We start from the raw sequence: 19506 nt of genomic DNA, 5'->3' as shown, positions 1-19506 counted from the left end.
TGTATAAGGTAAGAGGAAGTTTGTTATATTCATGGGAAAGAAAAATGTATTGTGTATAAAACATCATAAGCAAAGGAGAGGCAGGATAGCAGTGGCAGGATGAGACTAGAGAGACAGGGAAGTATCAGATCACACACAACTTTTTTGGGTCATGTTAAGAATTTTGAATTTTACCTGAAGAACAGTGAGAAGCTACTGACGGATTTTAAGGAAGAAGGTAACATGATCACATTACCATATGAAAAATAATTCTCTTTTTACTGTGTGGAGAAGAGGTTAGAGACAGTATTGTCAAAATTTAAAATAGGCATGCCCTTTGGTGTACAACTGCATATTTATGAATTTGTCTGACAGAATCATTGGACAAGAGTACAAAGCCTAGAAGGACATGCATTGAACAGTAGGGGTGAGGCTAGGGAAGTTTCACTTTCTCCTTTATAATACTTTGTTTTGAATGATTTGTTTTACAATGAGTAGTTTATTGCTTTAAATTTAAAAAATAATAGAATTATTTCATTTTTGAAAAACAAAGCAAAAAAAAAAAATCCGTATTTCAGATTGCTAACTTCTGTTCCAAACGGTCTTCCCTTTTGATCTCTGTTTTTTACTATTTCCTCCTTCCTGGATTCTCCCTTTTTGCCTGGTCCCTTTCCAGTTTTGTTAGACTGTTTTTCTACTTTTCAATTTATTTTTCTGATAGCATGAGGGTCAGTCTTGCCTCAGTCTAGCATCCCTTTCCCCCACTCACACATTTCTCTTCTCTGTGCTGGCTGAGTCTATTACCCTATGTTTGTGCTTTTCCCTGGGGGCATTTGGACAGGACATGGATATCTCCTTGGACTTTTCTCTTTCCCTATTGTCAGTGTGTTCCTAACGACATTCATTAGGGAGTTGACTAATAGGGATTAAAGGAGCTTTGTGATCCTTTTCCTGAATTTTATACACTTGAAATACATAGACTTATAGAATTTTAGAGTTTAAAAAATAACTTAAAGTCATTCTACTCTCAACTATTGCATAATGCAGAAATTCCTTTGTGGGTATCCTGAACATCTTGAATATCTTGAACATCTATTGTTCCTTTGAAAACTTCCAGTAACTAGAACTATGCTTTCATGGTATGGTAGAAAGATAATATGATAGTCACAGGTCCTTTGATTGTGATTAGCTTACCCTTGTAGGATGATCTTGCCAATTGCCTAACTTCTCTAGCATTGGTCTCTTTTCTTATAACATAGGGATATTTCTTACCCTACTTTATTTGGCTATCTATGTCAGAAATAATATATGAACTGTAAGTGGTATTATATAAAATACACACACACACATTTATGCCACCTCAGATGGAAATGCCATTTCAGTGTTAGGCTGATATAACTATTCTAGAAAATATTTTTCTTTGTGTTCAAATTTGTCTCCACATGCTATTTACGCATGGTGGCTACTTTGTCCTTTGCAACAATGTAGAATTATTCCAGTCTTTCTTTGCAGTGTTGCAGTGTTATAACCATGAAAGCTAATCGGCTTCACCTGTATGTTTATTTGGATTTGTATCTATAGAACAAAGTCCTGAGATCTGGAACTTTAGGTAACACAGTTGGATCTCTAGTAAGATATTTAAAAGTCATTCAATGTAAAGGAAACTCTCTGAGTTAAATGTATTCATATGGTTTCTTTCCCATCTATAATTGAAGACTATATTTACTTGGGCAAAATCTTTCCCAGGCATCTCTAATTGTAAAGAAATCAAGAAAAATTATGGTTTTATACAGCTAATTTATATACCGTCTTTAGGGGGCAGTGCTAAACCACTGATAACACCTTCATTTCTGTCAATGCTATTGGTATGATTAATATAAAATAAAACTAAAATAACAATCATGATTTTGTGACATATAAACCCCCTTAGTATTAGTTATAGTTTCTATGTAGTCAAATGAAAATGAAAGTTTGAAGTTCATTCTTTCAATAAATATTAAGTCTATTATGCACAACATAATGTGAGAGATGTTAAGTATAAATAAGGCAATGCTTGCTTTAAATAACTTATAGTTAAGTAGGGTTAGCAAGCCACATATGTGTATGTGTGTGGTGTATGTGTATGTGAATAGAAGTCTTTCATGATTACTTTTTATGTGCCAGTCACTGTTAAGCAATTTGTTTAATCTTCATAGAGCACTGTCAACTAGAAATTTTTATACCTACTTTGCAGATATGGAAATTGAAGATTAGTAAGTTTATGTGATTTACTCAGTCACACAGCTTGTAAGTGGCAGAGCCAGGACTTAAATGAATACCTATTTTACTTCAAAGCTAATGCTCTTTGCCACTATGCCATCTGTAACCCTAAGGTTTATGTAAAATACCTTAATGGACATACAAAAAAGCTATAGACATTTAGAATAGAGCAGACATTTCTATTTATGGGAAATCTGGAAAAGATTATATAAAGGATGAAATCTGAAGAATCAGTGGGATTATAATAAAATAATGGCGAAAAGTGACAGTGTTTATCAAAATCTTATATGTCAGGAACTTTATATTCATTACCACATTTACTTATCAGAAAAATCCTATGAGGGAGACTGTATGGTATTATTTTTCCATTGCATAGATAAGGCAAGTAAGGCTGACAGTGGTCTTGTCTGCTGAAAATCACACAATTAATAACTAGGACAGTTAGGACTTGAATCAAGGACTGTCTAATTTTAGAACCTAAACTCTTAAGCGGTAAAATAGGCTGTACAAAGAATTAAGATGGAAGGCATGAATAAAAGCATGCAGTGTGATTAGGAAAGGATAAATAATTCCAATTAATTCTAACTGAATTAAGTATATTGAAACAAAAAAAAGGACTAAAACTAGGTTAACAGTAGAACCTTGAAGCAAAATTAAGGAATTTGGATGTTATTTGCTGCACAATGGGAAATCATTGTAAGGTTATGAGCAGGAGAGAGACAAACAGAATTGTTCTTGGGGAAGAGAAAGAGACTTAGAAAAATGAAGTAATCTGTATTGATGGATTGAATAATTATGCATCATTAACAAAAATGGAAAATAAGTGATAAATATGTGAAATGATGATTCTTAGCCAAGTATGCAATGGTTCATAGTGCCATGTCATATCAACGTTGATGTTCACACCATTAGCTGATCATGAGTTGGTGAAGGAGATGCTTGTTTGATCATTTTATTCATCATTGTAGACAGCAGTGATCAAATATAGATGTTCTTGCTAGATTAAGGTTTTAGACTTCCCAATAGTTTTTCCACCTAGAGGATCTGTAGGGTTTCAGAGATCCCTGTGATAATCGCCTTTTATCACTGATTAGACAAATATATATAACTTTTTATTACTAATTTGAGAAATGTATATTTATGAAAATATGAGCTACCTTGCACCAAATTATAGAAACTTTTATTGGCTGCTTCAGATAGCAAAATGTGCTCAGGAATGTCAATGTTTAGCAGAAACATATTCAACAAACATGATTCTTTGATTTAAACTGTAATTATATGAGCTTATTATTAAATATATTACCTTTTACAAAATATTGTACCAAATGAGAGACCATGTAACATAGTAATTAAGGGGGGAGGGCAGTGTGGTAAGCTCTAGAGTCAAGTAGCCTGCATTAGAATTCTGTTTCTGCCACTTACTAACTCTATGACCTTGAGTTTTACTTGACCTCTGTGCTTTAGTTTTTGCCATAAACAGTATTTGTCTCGAAGAGTTGCTTGTGAATTCAAACAATTAATGAATAATAATCCTATTACCCATTGTTTCACAGAGAAAGTGCTCATTAGTTGGTGGCTATTATTATTGTATCTTAAATACAGTAACTGCTTGAGGAATTACTGAGGGAATATTTTCATAATTTCTTAGTTCTGAGAAATGTTAAAGGGAAAGATAAGATATGAATGTAGTAAAACTAATTCTTTGACATAGCAGGAGGAAGAAAGTCTTCTATTTTTTAAGCAACAAAATTTTTTGAAGGGTGGGGATGTTATATGCAATCCAAAAGTAGAATATCTGATAATTTCAGTAATCATGATCTGTCAGTACTGCACTGAACAGTACATTCTGAAGATCTTTACACAAATTTCTACAGATGAATTTTTTTTTCATTCACTTGGAACAGTTTTTTGAATACAGAATTTCTGTTCTGGGAAAGTTTCTTGCATTATTTCTTCATTAATTTTCTCCAATCTCTACTCTCTTCTTGATTTCCGGAACTTTTGTTGTCCAGATATTGGACCTGTGGTTTTATACACTAGTTTTCTAAACTTTTATTCTCTCATTATCTTCTGGGACATTTTCCTTAGATTTATTTTCTAACCCTTCTATGTATCATTTTGTCCTTACTTTATGAATGCTAAAATTTCTATTCTAATGTTTATAATTTTTATTTATAATAGTTCCCATTTTGGTCTCTGTTAGAGGCTTTCCTCAAATATGTGATGATCCTTGAGTTCTTGTATTTAATTGAGAAATCAGAAACTGTTTAGCTTGTTGTGAGGTTGGCTTTACAGCAGGAGCTTAAGTATAAACCCTGCCATTTTATAGAGTAATAGAGATCTTTTTTCTTGGGAGTTCAATTTCTGCATAAAATCGTCAATGTTCTCTAGGAAAAATATGGGAAAGCACTGGGATAGGTTGGAAATCTTCATTTACTACATAGATATTTATTTAATTCCTTTATTTTTAGAGGCACCACTGTGCTCACTATCCATGGGTCCTTAGAGTTCTTAATTCCTTTGTCTCAGTGTCTCCAGAAAATAAACCATTAATATCTTGCCAGGTAGTGAAGGTTAGTCCCCTGGTTGAGTAAGGAAGGAGATAGGTCTGTAGACCTAATTCCTTCTTCTATAGTTTCCACCCTGTCTCAGTTTCACCTGCACTTATACTTTCACAGGTAGCCACTCTCTGATTCCTAAGCCCTCCTAAGGATGTTGAGTCGTGAATAGTCATTCCTTTGTAGGCAATTTGTTTTCAGTTTTCTCAAGCGTGGTAAAACAAGGTATAACTACCCTTCTGCTTATCATTGTTCAGAAGTTTACTTGATATCTTTCATCTGCTAGCAGCTCTCCTTTTCTCCTTGTCCTTGTGGTTTAAACATTAAAAAAATATATTTTTAGTGGAATTTGGGAGGTAACAAAAGTAAATATGTAAGCTCAACAGGGGAAACTCATTATGAAATTTTAAAGTATTACCTGTGTTACATGTACAATAAATTTTATAATGTTCAAGTTTGGTGACATTGTGAAAAAAATGAGTTTTATAGCAATTCCTATTTCAATAAATATTTTTGTTATTCCCCTGACTATATTTTCCCTTAAGTTTATTCCCAAAAACATATCCTTGATCAAGAATATCATATTTTTCTCATTTGTTGCTATTCAGATATTTTCTTGAATCACTATCATATCCTATTCTTTATTATGAACTTTGTACCTTATTTTATAAGTAGTATCCAGGTTTTCACTTTTAACTTCAATTGAAAAATACTTGTTTTGTCTCAATTACATGGATATGAAGTTATATAACTATGACTAGAAGTAAGATGATTTTTGCCTGCTAATATATACCACAAGTAATTTATGGAATTTATTTGATGTTATATATATATATAATATTGATATAATATATTGGTATAATATAAATTTAATTTCAGAGAACTTCATCTACAATAAATTTGTCACCAGGCGAGGTGGAAGAAGAAGAAGATGATGAAAACACTTGTGGACCCTCAGGACTGTGGGAAGCATTAACTCCTTGTAATGGATGTAGGAACCTTGGTTTTCCCATTCTTGCACAGGTAAAGGTTTGTTTTTATGAAGGTAAAGTAAAACATAAAGATGATTATCTATATTCTTAAGTAAATCTTAAATATTCCTTCCCCTCCTGAAAATCCAATTACTATCTAACTGAAAAAGGATTACAAAATTCAGTAAATCAGTTAGAGTCATTTCAGATAAAGAGTCAGTTAAGTGGGTATGAAACTTGCTGTGTTTATGTGTGCATCTGAAAACACATAATTTAATGTGTTTGTTTTATTTTGGTTATGACGCTTGTTCCAGAAAAGTTGTATTAATTATGAAGTTTTAATATTTGTGTTCTAGAAATATATCATTTTAAATAATGTTTTTTAATTAAATTATAATTTATATTAATATAAGTAATCTAAAGATAGTTTCGAGAAACCGTACTATGGCTCTTTAAAATCATAGCCAGTGATTTTTTAAAAAACAATGGAAACATTTTAGAATATTGTGCATCCCTAAGGCTTTTGGAATACAATCCGAATATGCGACCAAAACCCTAAAATAGTCTGAAATGTCTGAAATCATTACACTATTCATCAAGTCGTTTTAAATTCCATCTTACCAACTTCAAATTCCTATTGTGTGTTAGGGACGATAGCCCTTTGAGGAGTTTCAGAAATGAGCAAAATATTCCAAACAAAGTTGAGAATTTAGAAAACACAATGAAAACAACCCTACAAAAAGATGAAAAAGAACTTAATCAAAAGAGTGAGTGTAATGGTAAAAGGTTAAATAATCTATGCCAGAAAATGAAAGATTAACAGTAATTGGCTAGAGTGTTATATCTCAAAAATGATTTTTCTGTTTTGTAACAAATATTAAGTAGTTGTGTCTAAGAGATCACATGTGATCCATGCCACAGACAATTTAATCAGAGCCAATCAAATTCCAATAGTAATTTCTTGTGGAAGCTGAATAGGATAATCGATTCAGCAATAAGGGCTTCAAGTATCTCTTCATCTTGAAATATTTGTAGGACTTTAAGGCATTCGGTCATATGCTTTAAGAATTGTTACTGATATCTTTGATCAGTGCTTAGTAGAGTTCCTGGCATATAGTCATAATTAAGTTATTGTTGATGAGTTAATGAAGATATATGGATATTGTAGGGTTTTATTTCTTCACTTAAAGTTTTACATATAGAATTTTACCTATTTATGCTTGGGCTAAGGGGAAAGGAAAGTAATGAGTGTAGTAGATTTCATTTTATTAATATACTCTCATCTGCTTAACAGTTTGAATGCTTTTACGATTTTTTTCTTCAATAAAATTAACATCTTTGTAAAATGGATTTTCTAACCATTATCTTGCCTTATATCTTAAAAAGAATTCTTGGAACAAAATATGTATTTTGTTTTAGGTCTTTTATCATTGTCAGATCAATCTACTAATCAAAATGGCAAAAATATGACTGATTCGCTACTTCCTTACTAACATCTACTTTTATTGTTTTGTTATTTTTTTTTAGGATTGGTAGTACATTGCTTTTTGTTTACAAGTTTTTAATTAAAAAATAAAGATACATATTTTTTCTTCTACCATTTTTCTGTGAGGACTGATACTGCTTCAGCAAATTATTAGTTACACAATATTCTGGATATCAAAATTTTAGTAGTTATATGTGTGATAAAATATTTCCTAGTCTGCAACTTTTCTTTTTGTCTTAATTTTATATGCGTACGTGTGTTAGCATGCTGTGTAGTTTAAACTATCAGATTCAAATTTATCTGTTGGGAGATAATTTTTATATTCTTATTATTTTGTTGATGGTTCTCATCTTGAATTCCTTATCATAAATTCCAAATATGATTCTTTATTTGTTTTGTGCTTCTTATATCTAGTTTTCCTATGACTTTGCACTGAATAATACTTCCCATTCATCTTATATTTCATTCTTTGTCCTGGATCTACTTTTGTAATGTCTTTTATTTCTATTTTCCAAAGCACTTAACTTAGTTTTGATATTGTTACAAATAATATGTGGCAGGAAAAAGCCTTCATTATTATTATATTTATTATAATATTATTATATTATTATATTAAATCTATTAGCTGATAGGATTGCCTACATTTTAATTTATATTTCATAATTACTATTGCTAAGTTTAAAAAAAGTATCCTTATTGGGATTTTGTTACTGCACTAAATCTCTTAGTTTACATGAGAAGAATTATCCTTTAACAGTTAATTTAATCCAACAAACAAGAGTTGGGGCATATCCATTTATTTTAGTCTTCCTGATTTGGTTTCTTAAAATGTTCTTACTGTATAGACTAATTCTCATATATGTGTGTATATATGTGTGTGTGTGAATATTACAAAGGTAGATGGGCTCTCCTTTAGCAGCTATATAAATAATTGTATTTTACAATAAAATTATATTTATTATAAATGGTTGATTCCTTTTAATATAGTTTAATATATTTATTATGATGCTGGAGGCATAGAAAATGTAAATTTTTTTCTATAACTTGTAACGGTTTTGAATTCATTATCTGGATTTTTACTTTATTACCTAGCTTTTCTGGGCAGCTTTTTCACATTATTACTTAATATAGTTTATTGTCTGATTAGAAGAGTTAAGAGGATATGTGTTTTCCATTTTTAAAACTTTCTTTTAAGAAAACTGTAAATTAAGAAAGGTTTTTAGTAGTTTTGCATTTGAAATTGTTTATGTAAAAGTAATTAATTTATTTTATGATTAGCTCTGATTTCTCAGTAATATTTGAACACTTGAAATTTGAAAAACAAGAACCTAATCTACACAAAATGCTTTCAAATATATTTAGTATTTGTAATTTTTTATATTTGAAAGCATTTTGTGTAGATTAATTACAAATACTAAATATATTTTGCAACCAATTGAACACATTAATTTTAAGTTTCCTTTTCATAATTTGAAACCACTTTTTCATATCTGAAACATTTTTGTAGGCCATTAAAAATCATTTAGCCATAAGCACTGCACATGTAGGGCCTAATGAAAAACCACTCTACCTTACAAGTAGCTTTTGGGATCAGTGCAATTAATGTAGTGCTATGCAAATTTCATGCACACAAATTTATTCAATTGAATAAATTATATTTATTTCACATCTATAACCCTTAATTTAATTGGATCCAGCAAGCATTTATCAAATATATACTATATTCAAATCATGGTGCTAAACTTCAGAAAAAAATGAGGACTGTGGAAAGAACACACAATAGGGAGCAAGCTTACCTATATGCTTTGGTGATGTGATTCATCAATTTTAGACTGCGATTTCTCACTAGCAAAATGAGAACACTGGTTGATCCTATGGATCTTATACTTCTAAAATTCTATTGTTCTGTATTCAAAATATGCATATAGAGACATTTTCAGTTTTTGTCTGGATTTTTAATGGACCGTATTCAGGTTTCATCTATAAGTTTTTACTTCCCCAAGAATATTAAAATTGAAAAAATATTAAAAAATATTTTTCATTATTTTTTATTATTCTAAATCTTTTTATTTAAAAAATTGTTTTGTATTTTATTCCTTATTTTAAAAATATGATTATTTCATATTCTTGTTAATTATATTAGGCTATTTTACTGACTTCATTTTTGAAGAAGTTTTGGATCACAGAAGTGTACAACTATGACAGGGAGGGTCATTTATGTGGGGTGTCAGTGGTGGGGAATACATGGGAGGAAGGTCACCTGGGCATCCATATAAAGCATATAAATGTGTTCAGTTGTCATGGGGCATTGTCACAGTGGAGATTCACACAGTAACTGGAAGGCTATTAAATTCCCATCCTAGGGGGCTCTGCCACGTTATTTAATGGAAAAGCAAGTATCCCCTGAGTACAGGGGCAATGACTAGTGATGAAGGATGGTCCATTGATGGGCCCATAATATTGATGACTGTACTTTTGAAACTTTACTCTTGTAATTGAAACTTAGCTTACTATTACAGGGTACCTAGTAGTTACCTCCTGAGAGCCTCCTTGCTGCTCAAATGTGGCATTTCTCTAAGCTGAACTCAGCATATAAATTCATTATCCCAGCGTGGGACAGGATTCCAGGGAATGTGCCTCTCTGACACAGAGGGATTACTACCAAGCACCAACTAGCAAAGCAACTGGAAAAAGTCCTTGATGAGAAGGGGCAAAAGGTAAACGAGTTTACATGACTAAGAGACTTCAAAGTGAGTCAGGACGTCATTCCAGAGGTTATGCTTATGCATATTTCATCAGGATCTCATTGACTGCCAATGTAACTACTACTTCAAATTGTGAAGCTCATGAGGGCTCTGGAACATCTAGACACTGTAGTCAGGGCAGATAGCTCAGGAGTTTGATGCTCTTCCAGGGCCCTACTTTGGAATTTATGCTCATCTGTGTGACAGAGTTGGAGTCAGTTGTGGTTTCTCTAAACATGGCTCTTCTGACTCTTCTATTTGAACCTACAGTTACTACCAGGATTGATAGGTGTACATCCAAGAGACTAAAATCTTTGGATTGTCCATGTGCCAACAGAGTTGCAATACCTACTCTCCAGTTCATTGGACTCACCCAGGACAATTAATGAGGAGATGAGGATGGACAATGACCATCCCAAGGAACCAAGAGAGCCTACAACTGCAAGCAAGAGAGTCCCAATCATATGCCCCATGGGATTGAAGGCCCTCTCTATTAGAGGTGGAGTGGACAATACCATCCCAGAATCCTCAGGATTGGGGAATGAACTATGGACTAAAGTAGACTTACTGGTATTCTACTATAGATTTATTGTGATTCTAGCAATGGAAGAAATTATATCATTGACGTGGAGGCAGTGACCACTGGAGGTTCTAAGGACAGGGAGAGGGAAAAACAGGTGAAATATGGGGGCATTTTTGGGACTTGGGAATTGTCCTGAATGACATTACAATGACAGATACAGGCCATTACATATATTGCCATTACCTACAAAAATGTGGGGGAGAGAGTATAAACTACAATATAAACTATAATCCATGCTTAGTGTCAATGTTCCAAAATCTTTTCATCAATTGTAACAAGTGTACCACACTAATGAAGGACGGTATTAATGTGAGAAAATATGGGAGGTGTAGGGAGAGGGGTATTTGGGAATCCCCCATATTATAATGTAACATTAATGTAATCTAAATACATTTAAAAATTTTTTAAAAAGAATACTAAAATTGGAGTGAGGAGGCTAAAATGGGCACTTTTCTATTCTTGTTAATGAATATTATTTTGGTATTTTACCCTTCCATTATGACTAGATTATTGAAGCTTCTACCAGAAGCAATACCTTTTAAATGCACAAAAATTCAGAATTCTAAGTAAAATTGGGGTATTAAGTTATTGAAGAAGACTAAGTAGCTTTAATGTAAGTAGAGCTTTTTTTATTGGAGAATATATTGGGTATCTTAATTTGGATATCTTAAATATATCCAAATATAAATACAAGATTTTAAAAATGTCAAGCACAATTTCATAGCGGTTAAGGTTTAATTTGGACAAAAAATTGGAAGAGGAACCAAGAATGAAGGGACTGGGAAAATTAAGCCCTTTCTATAAAGTATGATTAGCCTCAATAATCCTGACAACAATAATAATAATCACTACCATTTATGCATTGCCTGCTCCATGTCAGATATTTCACACGTTTAATCTCCAATGCTCAGGGTAACCATTTGAACCTACTTAAGTCTGGATTTGTTTAAACTTGGATTTTTAAAAACTCTATTACAATATCATGCTGCTTTCCTGGCTCATTTACATTTTTCTGCTTCCTGTTTGGTTGTTTCTGCTTCTGGTTATACATATTTGATGTTTTAGAAGAATTTATTTTGGCTCTAAATTTAGTATCTTAATGGATGAGAATATTTGGTGAATGAGAGAGAGAGAGTAATCTTCAGCATTTACTTTCTGTCATCCATCCATTCATTTAATCTCAGAAATATAAAGGAAAGGGGAAGTTATTAAAGGTTGTCGTAGCCTGTCATAAGTTGCCATTCGTTTTAGTGTACCCTTCCTCTTAATACAGTATGTAATATTATAGCAGCTAATTTGATTTCATGAATATGTATTGTGGTGGATGCTGCTCTTCTTCACAACCGTAGACAAGACATGCACCTCTACTCGGTGTGCATCACTAAGGCTCTTTAATAGCCAATCCTGCTGGGTCTCTTTCCTAGGACTATTCTCTCTGCAACATGGAGGGCTTTGAAGCTCTGCAACAATAACCCATTTCTGATGGGGCTATTACTTGGAGAGCCTGAACTAGTTGCAGATTGTCCTCCCCACTCCAATTTTTTGAGATAACCTAGATACCTTGAGGTGGGACTGAGGCTGGTGTTTTCTTTAGAGCCCTTTTCTCCACTCCATAGTGGTTCCCCTGTGGCCTAAGCAACAGAAGTAGAATGACCATTTCTCTTTCCCTGTCATATAACAATGGAAATGCCCTCTATTGAGAGTCCTGTCTTTTTCCTTTCTTTCCCTCTGGGTTTCAGTCTCAGGCTGGGAGAGCCCCTGGCTTCTAAGCCATTCGTTCATGTAGCCTTCACTCTGCGAGGTTGAAATGAGGAGTTCCACTATGAACCTTTTTAGCTGTTTCTGTAATAGCCTGGTCATTTGTCTTTGCTTCTGAGTCACCATACTCAAGGTACCCATCTGGCGAGAGACCAGCAGCTTTCTGTGCTGAAAGTATCCTCTGAGGGCAAGGACATGATGGCAGCACTTGCTACAGCAGTGTTAAGGTACTCTTAGGATATGTTGGCAGCACCTGCCATGCTTCCTCCTGGAACTAACTCGGCTGCTCCTGACCATGCTGTTTTTCCCTCCTGGGACTGCAGGCTTGGTTGCTGCCTGTTCTCACTGCTGCTTCTGCTGACCCTGCCCCTTCTTTAGGCACTGTAGGTTCTGTGCCTGTGAGAGTGTGTGCTTCCATGGATGTATCAGTAGGAAGCATGTTTGTCCCCCCGCCCCCAGCATAACCAAAAGAGGTGACTCCAAACATCTCAGGATCCATGTGAAGACTCCTGATGCTGATCAGATCTTTATCCCCTTGTCCATAGAGTTGTATGGCCTGTGCCTAGGGAGAGAAGAAACAAGCAAACTAGAAAAAGACAATGAGACCAGAAAGGTCTGCTCCACTCTCTTCTGGTAGCTGAAATCAAGAGCTTATAATAACATTTGAGGTCATCAAGTCCAATCCCTTATTTGATGCAGGAATTCCTTCTCTAGTACCCCTCTCCCCACTTTGGTCATTTCCATTTTGCTTAAACAGTTGCAGTGCCATCTGCACACACTTACTTCATGTCACAAGTGAACATCTTCATACATTTATTTCATACGTTTGCATTAGTTTTTCTGCAGAATTAATTGCTAGAAGTGGGGCTACTGGTTAATGAGATCTGTGCATTTTCCATTTTGATAACTACTGACAAACTGTGTACTTGCACACAAGCATGTTCCACTGCCACTAATGTATGCAAAAATCAGTACATATATGGTATGGGAGACATATTATAGCTCAAATAAAGAAAGGACTTTCTAATAGTTAAAAATGTCCTATGCCCTGTCAGCCTGTCTGGGGTGGGGACAAGTGTTGAAGAATAGACTGGATGGTCAGGATGCTGTAGGTGATACAATAACATTGGATATGAGATTAGAAGAGCTAACAGTTAAGGAACCTCTAAAATTCAGCCTTGGGGAACACTTTGGAGAAGCATTAGGAATCTCCCTAAAGTGGCAGTGGAGGCTTATTTGACCTGAGCTCTTTCAAATGCAATGCATTTTCCAGGTGATCTTGAGGCAACAAAGGCTCTGCAGAACCATTCTTTAGCTCCTCTCTCAAAGCATCCCAGCCTGATTTTCTAGAGTCTCCGCTAATATGTACCACAGGACTCTTGTCCTCTTCCTCAAACACTGATATGTCTGTTGCATCCTCAGCTAGAATGCCCCGGGTACAGTCTGTAATCCTCCATTAGTGGTCTCAGAAGGCAAAGGAGATTTTCCCAAAGAGCAAGAAGATCTTCATTTCTATCTGAATCGGGGCACAACTGAAGGTAAAAGAGTGGCCATTGGCAAGCTGTTGATTTTCACCATGGATGGCTATCTTCATAAACTTCAAGGGAAGCCAACCTGGTAGCTCTAAGGTTACAATTGATGAACATTATTGAAGCATTGCTGCTAACCATGGTCTGTAGTTTACCTTATGGCTTATACTTTGCACCACACATTTTTATGGGTTTTGAAAAAAATGTATAATAGCCTGTATCTGTCATTGCAATGTCATGCAGAACAATTCCAATGTCCCCCAAATGCCCTATGTTATACCTGTTCTTCCCTCTCCCCCCCCCCCATAGAAACTCTGGTGAGAACTATCTTTATATCAAAGTTACAAGTTCTTCCACTGTTAGAATAATAGTAAGTCTACTTTATTTTTTTATTTTATTTTATTTTTGTAAGTCTACTTTAGTCCATGGTTGTATTCACCCTTATGTTTATTCATTTCTCAGTCTTGAAGATTTTAGGATGGTGATGCCCACTCTTAATGAGAGGGGGCTTAGATCCCATGGGACAGATGGATGGAACTGTCTTGCTTGCAATTGTATACACTCTCTGAAAGACATAATAAAATTAAAAAAAATTTTTTTTGTATATTTCGTTACTTTTATTACTATTATTTACTCTTTTGGCTTTGTTTTGGGGGAGGTTTTGGATTGCAGAAAGGTCACAACTGTGGCAGGGAGGATCACTGGTGTGGGGTGTTGGTGATGGGGGGATGTGTGGGAAGGAGTGCACCTAGGACATACCTTTATGGATGTGAATATGTTCAAGTGGTCATGGATGTTGTGTCAGTGGGTGAAGACCCACACAATAACTGTAAGAGTATCAAATTCCCCTCCTTGGCTTAGATCTTACTGGACAGATGGAAGGAAATGTTTTCCTTGCATCTGTTGATACTCTTTGCCTTTGCAGATGGAGTTGTCCATCATCATCATGTTGTTAGTTGAGCTGGGTGAGTCCAATGAACTGGAGCATAGGTGTTGACTGCAACCCTGCTAAGATTCAGGGCTTAATCAGCAAATGAACAGACCAAGGATTTAAGTCTCTGGGACTTATATTTAATGGGTATAGTGCTAATTATAGGTTCAAATAAAAGGAAAAGAAGAATCCTGTGTAGGGAAATTATATGTAAGTCTAACTTACATTGGGGAAGTAGTTCACATATCTTCCAAGGTAAGGCCTACCCACGGGGTGCTGATTTCAAGGGATATGTGCCCTGCCTATAGTGTCTGGACATCTCTAGGGTCCTTGGGAGCACCTCTGTTTGAGGCTTTGAATACTGTGGCAGTTAGTGAGATCTGCCTAAGATGTGCATAAGCATAACCTCTGGGATGACCTCCTTACTCGCTCGGAAATCTCTTAGCCATAAAAGCTCTTTTGTATTTAATATTTCCCTTTTTGGTCAAGGTTTTTTTCCAAATACATTGCTAGTTGGTGCTTAGTAGTTAAACTTCAGTGCTTGGGAGGCACATCCCCTGGAGTCAAGCCCCACGCTGGTGGCAGGTAGTGAGTTTATTTGCTGTGTTTGACTTAGAGGCCACATTTGAGTAACAAGGAGGTATTCAGGTGATACCTCTAGGCAATAGATAATATTAGGCTGAGTTTCAATTTTACAAGAAAAAGGTTCTAAGTACAACCATTAATATTGAGGGCTTGGTGTATTGGTCTGTTTTCTTTTATAAGGTACTGCCTATGTACTCTAGAGATTCTTACCAATCTATTAGAGAATGTAGCAGGACTCCCCAGGATGGGAATTTAATATTGTCTTGGTTATTGTGTGGGTCTCCACCCACTGAGATAACACCCGATGACCTACTTTTTGATTCCACCAACCGAACTGCCAGTTGCAATCCAGCTGCTTGACACCGTCTGGAGCTCCACCATGGTCTAAATCACCCCGCCAGCTGCTTTTATCCTCTCCTGCCCTTTGTAACTTGTCACCATCACACATCCCTTTGTCTCTGTCACCCAGTAGCCTCTCCTTCAGGACCAGGACACTGACCTTGTCCCTCATGCAAGCATATAACCTTTTTCACTTAATAGTCGCTCTCTGAGGAAAGGGACAGCCTTTTCAAACACAGTGCTGCTGCACAGCAGACTCCTGGACCAATCTAAAATACTTTTAAAGATCTTAATACCTACTGGCAAATCGCTTTCAAAAAAGGGTTAGGCAAACTTTCTGTTATATAAAAGAGTTTAAAATATGCATACTTTTTTATCTAGCACATGTAGACATTTACCTTAAAGGAGATAATTAGGGGAACCGAATGTAGCTCAAGCAATTGGGCTCCCATCTACCATATAGGAGGTCCAGGGTTTCATACCTAGGGCCTCCTGGTGAAGGCAAGCTGACCTGCGCAGGAGTGCTACCCAGCACAGAGTGCTGGCACAGCAAGATGATGAAAAGAGACACAGAGGAGAGACAATAAGAGATGCAGCAGACCGGGGAGCTGAGGTGGCATAAGAGAATGATCCCTTTTCTCCCATCTGGAAGGTTCCAGGATCGATTGGTTCCCAGAGCTACCTAATGAGAATACAAGCAGACAAGGGGTGGATGAAGTGGGGTGGGATAGATAAATAAATAAATCTCTTAAAAAAAGATAATTGGACAATTTGGTAAACAGGTTAGCAGGATATGTTTATCAATGTTTATTGTAGCAAAGAAGATCATAAACAAGATTAATGTCTTACAATAGGGGCTTTGTCAAATAAATTACAGAGCATTCTATGACAGAATGCTCTGCAGCCATAGAAATGATTATGTAATTCCCTATTGACATAAAGATAAAAATAGGATTTTTCATTGAAGAAAAAGAGCAAAACAAACAGATTTTAAGATAGCCGTGTTAAGTGTGATCCAATTTATACAAAATCATATGTGTGTTTGTGTGTGTTTGTGTATGAAACTTTGTGTTCAGTGAAATGTTTAAAGTACTTGTCTTAGTGGAAATTTTATTTTCCATATTCTTTCTATTTTATTAGGACAACTTATTTTTACTGACTGAAAACATAGAGCTATTTTTATTAACAATGTCTATTTTTCAGCCACAATAAATTACCTGCTTGATATACCCTAAAATTGCTGGAGATTTTTAGCTTTTTGCTTGACATCTGTATCCTGACTAACTCTCAAAAGAGACCTAAACATCACATTTATGCCTCTATTCTTTATCCACTGTCAGATATCAGATTATATCAACTGTAGAAGCTCTAAGGATTTTTGGCAACTATTATAAATGTTATCTATTAAGACTATGGTATCTTATTGGCATGATTATATATATGACAATATTATATATATATATTCATAGTTTTGAATTTTTTATTTGTTCAAAAGGATAATGCAAGCTCTTTTCTTTCCTTCATGTTCAGCTATTTCTGGCTATATGAAAAGTTTTTTTTCCTTTTATTTGTGATCCTACTGATAAGACCAATAACAATTCTTATTGGTCTTTCCTTATATCTTAATTTCTATTTAAAGTCTATGTTACTTATCTTGTAATTAGCAAAAACAAAAACAACAAACCTAATATACAGTTAGTAACCAAAAAACCAAGAACATTACATTCTAAAGGTATCTAAATGTATCTAGTATTTTAATGAAAGGACTAACTGGATAGGTAGTATTGGATAGGATACAGTGTAATTTAATTTAGGTGCTTTTTAAAAAATTGCAGATATACCAAATTTCTTAAAAGCACTTTCATGCCATGCACATTTATTACAAGGGTTCCATTAAAACACTGAGTTAATTGCCTTATCTCCAGGGAAACCAGAAACCATATTGCCAATAGGGCCTGTGGACTTACAGAATTTTCCCCAAACCAGTTATTAGACCAACAATGATAGAACCTCTTTTATTTGGCCTGATAACTATTATGACTAGCATTTCAGCAAAAAAAAAAAATCTCTATTTTCATGAATCTGATAAAATTTATAGAAATTTCTCTAGTTACTTAGAAATCTACATTATTTGCATTTGGCTAAATAAAAATCTACCTGAACTTAGGTTAAGAAATTCTTTTTATGTAAATGTAGCAGTTTTCTGTATGCTTGCTCTAAGAACATTTAGATTCCTATACAAATAGTAATTAGATATTCTTAAATTTATGCTGCTTTTCTTCTATAGTAAAGTTTGTATCATTGGATATATTACTTAACCTCCCCGGAACTTATTTTTCTCCTCCTTGAAATTGAGATGACTGTTTAGGTATCTTTTGGCTTCAGAATAATTGTAGTTTTATGATAAGGTTTAACTCCCTCCCCCCCCCCCCCCGTAATAAAACTACTATACACTTTACAAATATTCTGAACGATAATAATGAGTCAAGGTATAATTCAATTATTAACATCTTTGGGATTTAAGCAATTCAATATGTAATCTTATTCTGTTGCTGAATTACTTCTTGCTGAAACTGAAAAAACTGATGTTTGAAATGTGAAAATGATGAAATTTTTATTCAGTACAATGGGCATATAATTATATCAAGGGTATGTGTTACATTGGCAGTAAGTAGGGGAAGTGTTTAAGACTGCATATTTGAAATGATCAATTAATGATTTTAAACACAATTCAGTTAATAATGAATATGATTATGGTAGACAGAATAATTTCCCCCAAAGTTGTCCATGTAATGTTCAGAACTTTAAGTTTGTTACCTCACATGATAAAGGGACTTTGCAGATGTGTATAAATTAAGGATCTTGAGAGGGGGAAATTATCCAAATGGCCCAATATAAGCCCATTTGTCCTCATATGAGGAAGGCAGGGGGCCAGAGTTAGCCTCTACAAGGAACCAGTCTTACCAACAGTTTTACTTTATCCCAGTGACATTGATTTTAGACTTCCCTCTTGCAGACCTGTAAGAATAAATTTGTGTTGTTTTAAACCACTAAATATATGGTAATTTGTTTAAGTGGCAATAAGAAACTAATGTAGATTTGGATACCTGGAAGTTTATTGCTTCTATAATAAATACCTAAAAATCTGAAAATGGCTTTGGAATTTGACAGTAGGTAGAGGCTGGAAGAATTTTAAGAAGCATGATAGACAAACCTAGAATGTCTCGAACAGACTCTTAATAGAAATATAGATGTTAAAGACTCTGCCAGTGAGGCAAGTAAAGAGAATGATAGAGAAAATATTTATCATCTTAGAGAATACCTAAACGCCTAATCATACAATGTTAAAGGTGCTTCTGTGGTAAGACTTGAGAAGAAAATGAAGAATGTATTATTGAAAATTGGAGGAAAGGGAATACTTGTTTTATGTATCAGAAAACCTAGCAGAATTGTTCTAAATTTAGTGTAAAGCAGAGCTTATAAGTAATGAATTGGATATTTAGCTGAGATTTCCAAGCAAAGTGTTGAAGATGTGGCCTGGTTTCTTGTTGCTGCTTATAATAAAATGTGATAGAATAGAGATAACATGAGTGAAGAACTTTTAAGCACAAAAGAACCAGGATTTAATGATTTTGGAAATTCTTAGCCCACCCAGATTGCAAAAGATGCTAAAATTAGGTGATTCACTGTCAGGAAACTGCTCCAGAGAGAAAACCAAGGGTGTGGCAGGAAAGACTCTTCATAGTGCCTCAGAAGAATCAAAAGATCAGATCATTCAGTTCCA

General features: G+C 34.6%; 1 protein-coding gene across 9 annotated transcripts in view; it reads left to right on the top strand.

Moving 5' to 3' along the window:
• Positions 1-19506, top strand: part of ANKS1B (ankyrin repeat and sterile alpha motif domain containing 1B) — a 1292741-nt gene that overhangs the window by 352363 nt on the left and 920872 nt on the right. For all 9 annotated transcript variants that reach the window (XM_058308590.2, XM_058308586.2, XM_058308588.2 and 6 more), the window contains exon 9: positions 5676-5819. In XM_058308590.2, coding sequence (XP_058164573.1) covers positions 5676-5819 — 144 coding nt within the window. The remainder of the gene's footprint in view (positions 1-5675; positions 5820-19506) is intronic.

Source organism: Dasypus novemcinctus, chromosome 12 (genome assembly GCF_030445035.2).
Source record: "Dasypus novemcinctus isolate mDasNov1 chromosome 12, mDasNov1.1.hap2, whole genome shotgun sequence".
Lineage (NCBI taxonomy): Eukaryota > Metazoa > Chordata > Mammalia > Cingulata > Dasypodidae > Dasypus > Dasypus novemcinctus.
The sequence above is the reverse complement of the archived record's forward strand: the minus strand, read 5'-3'. Positions and strand labels throughout refer to the sequence as shown.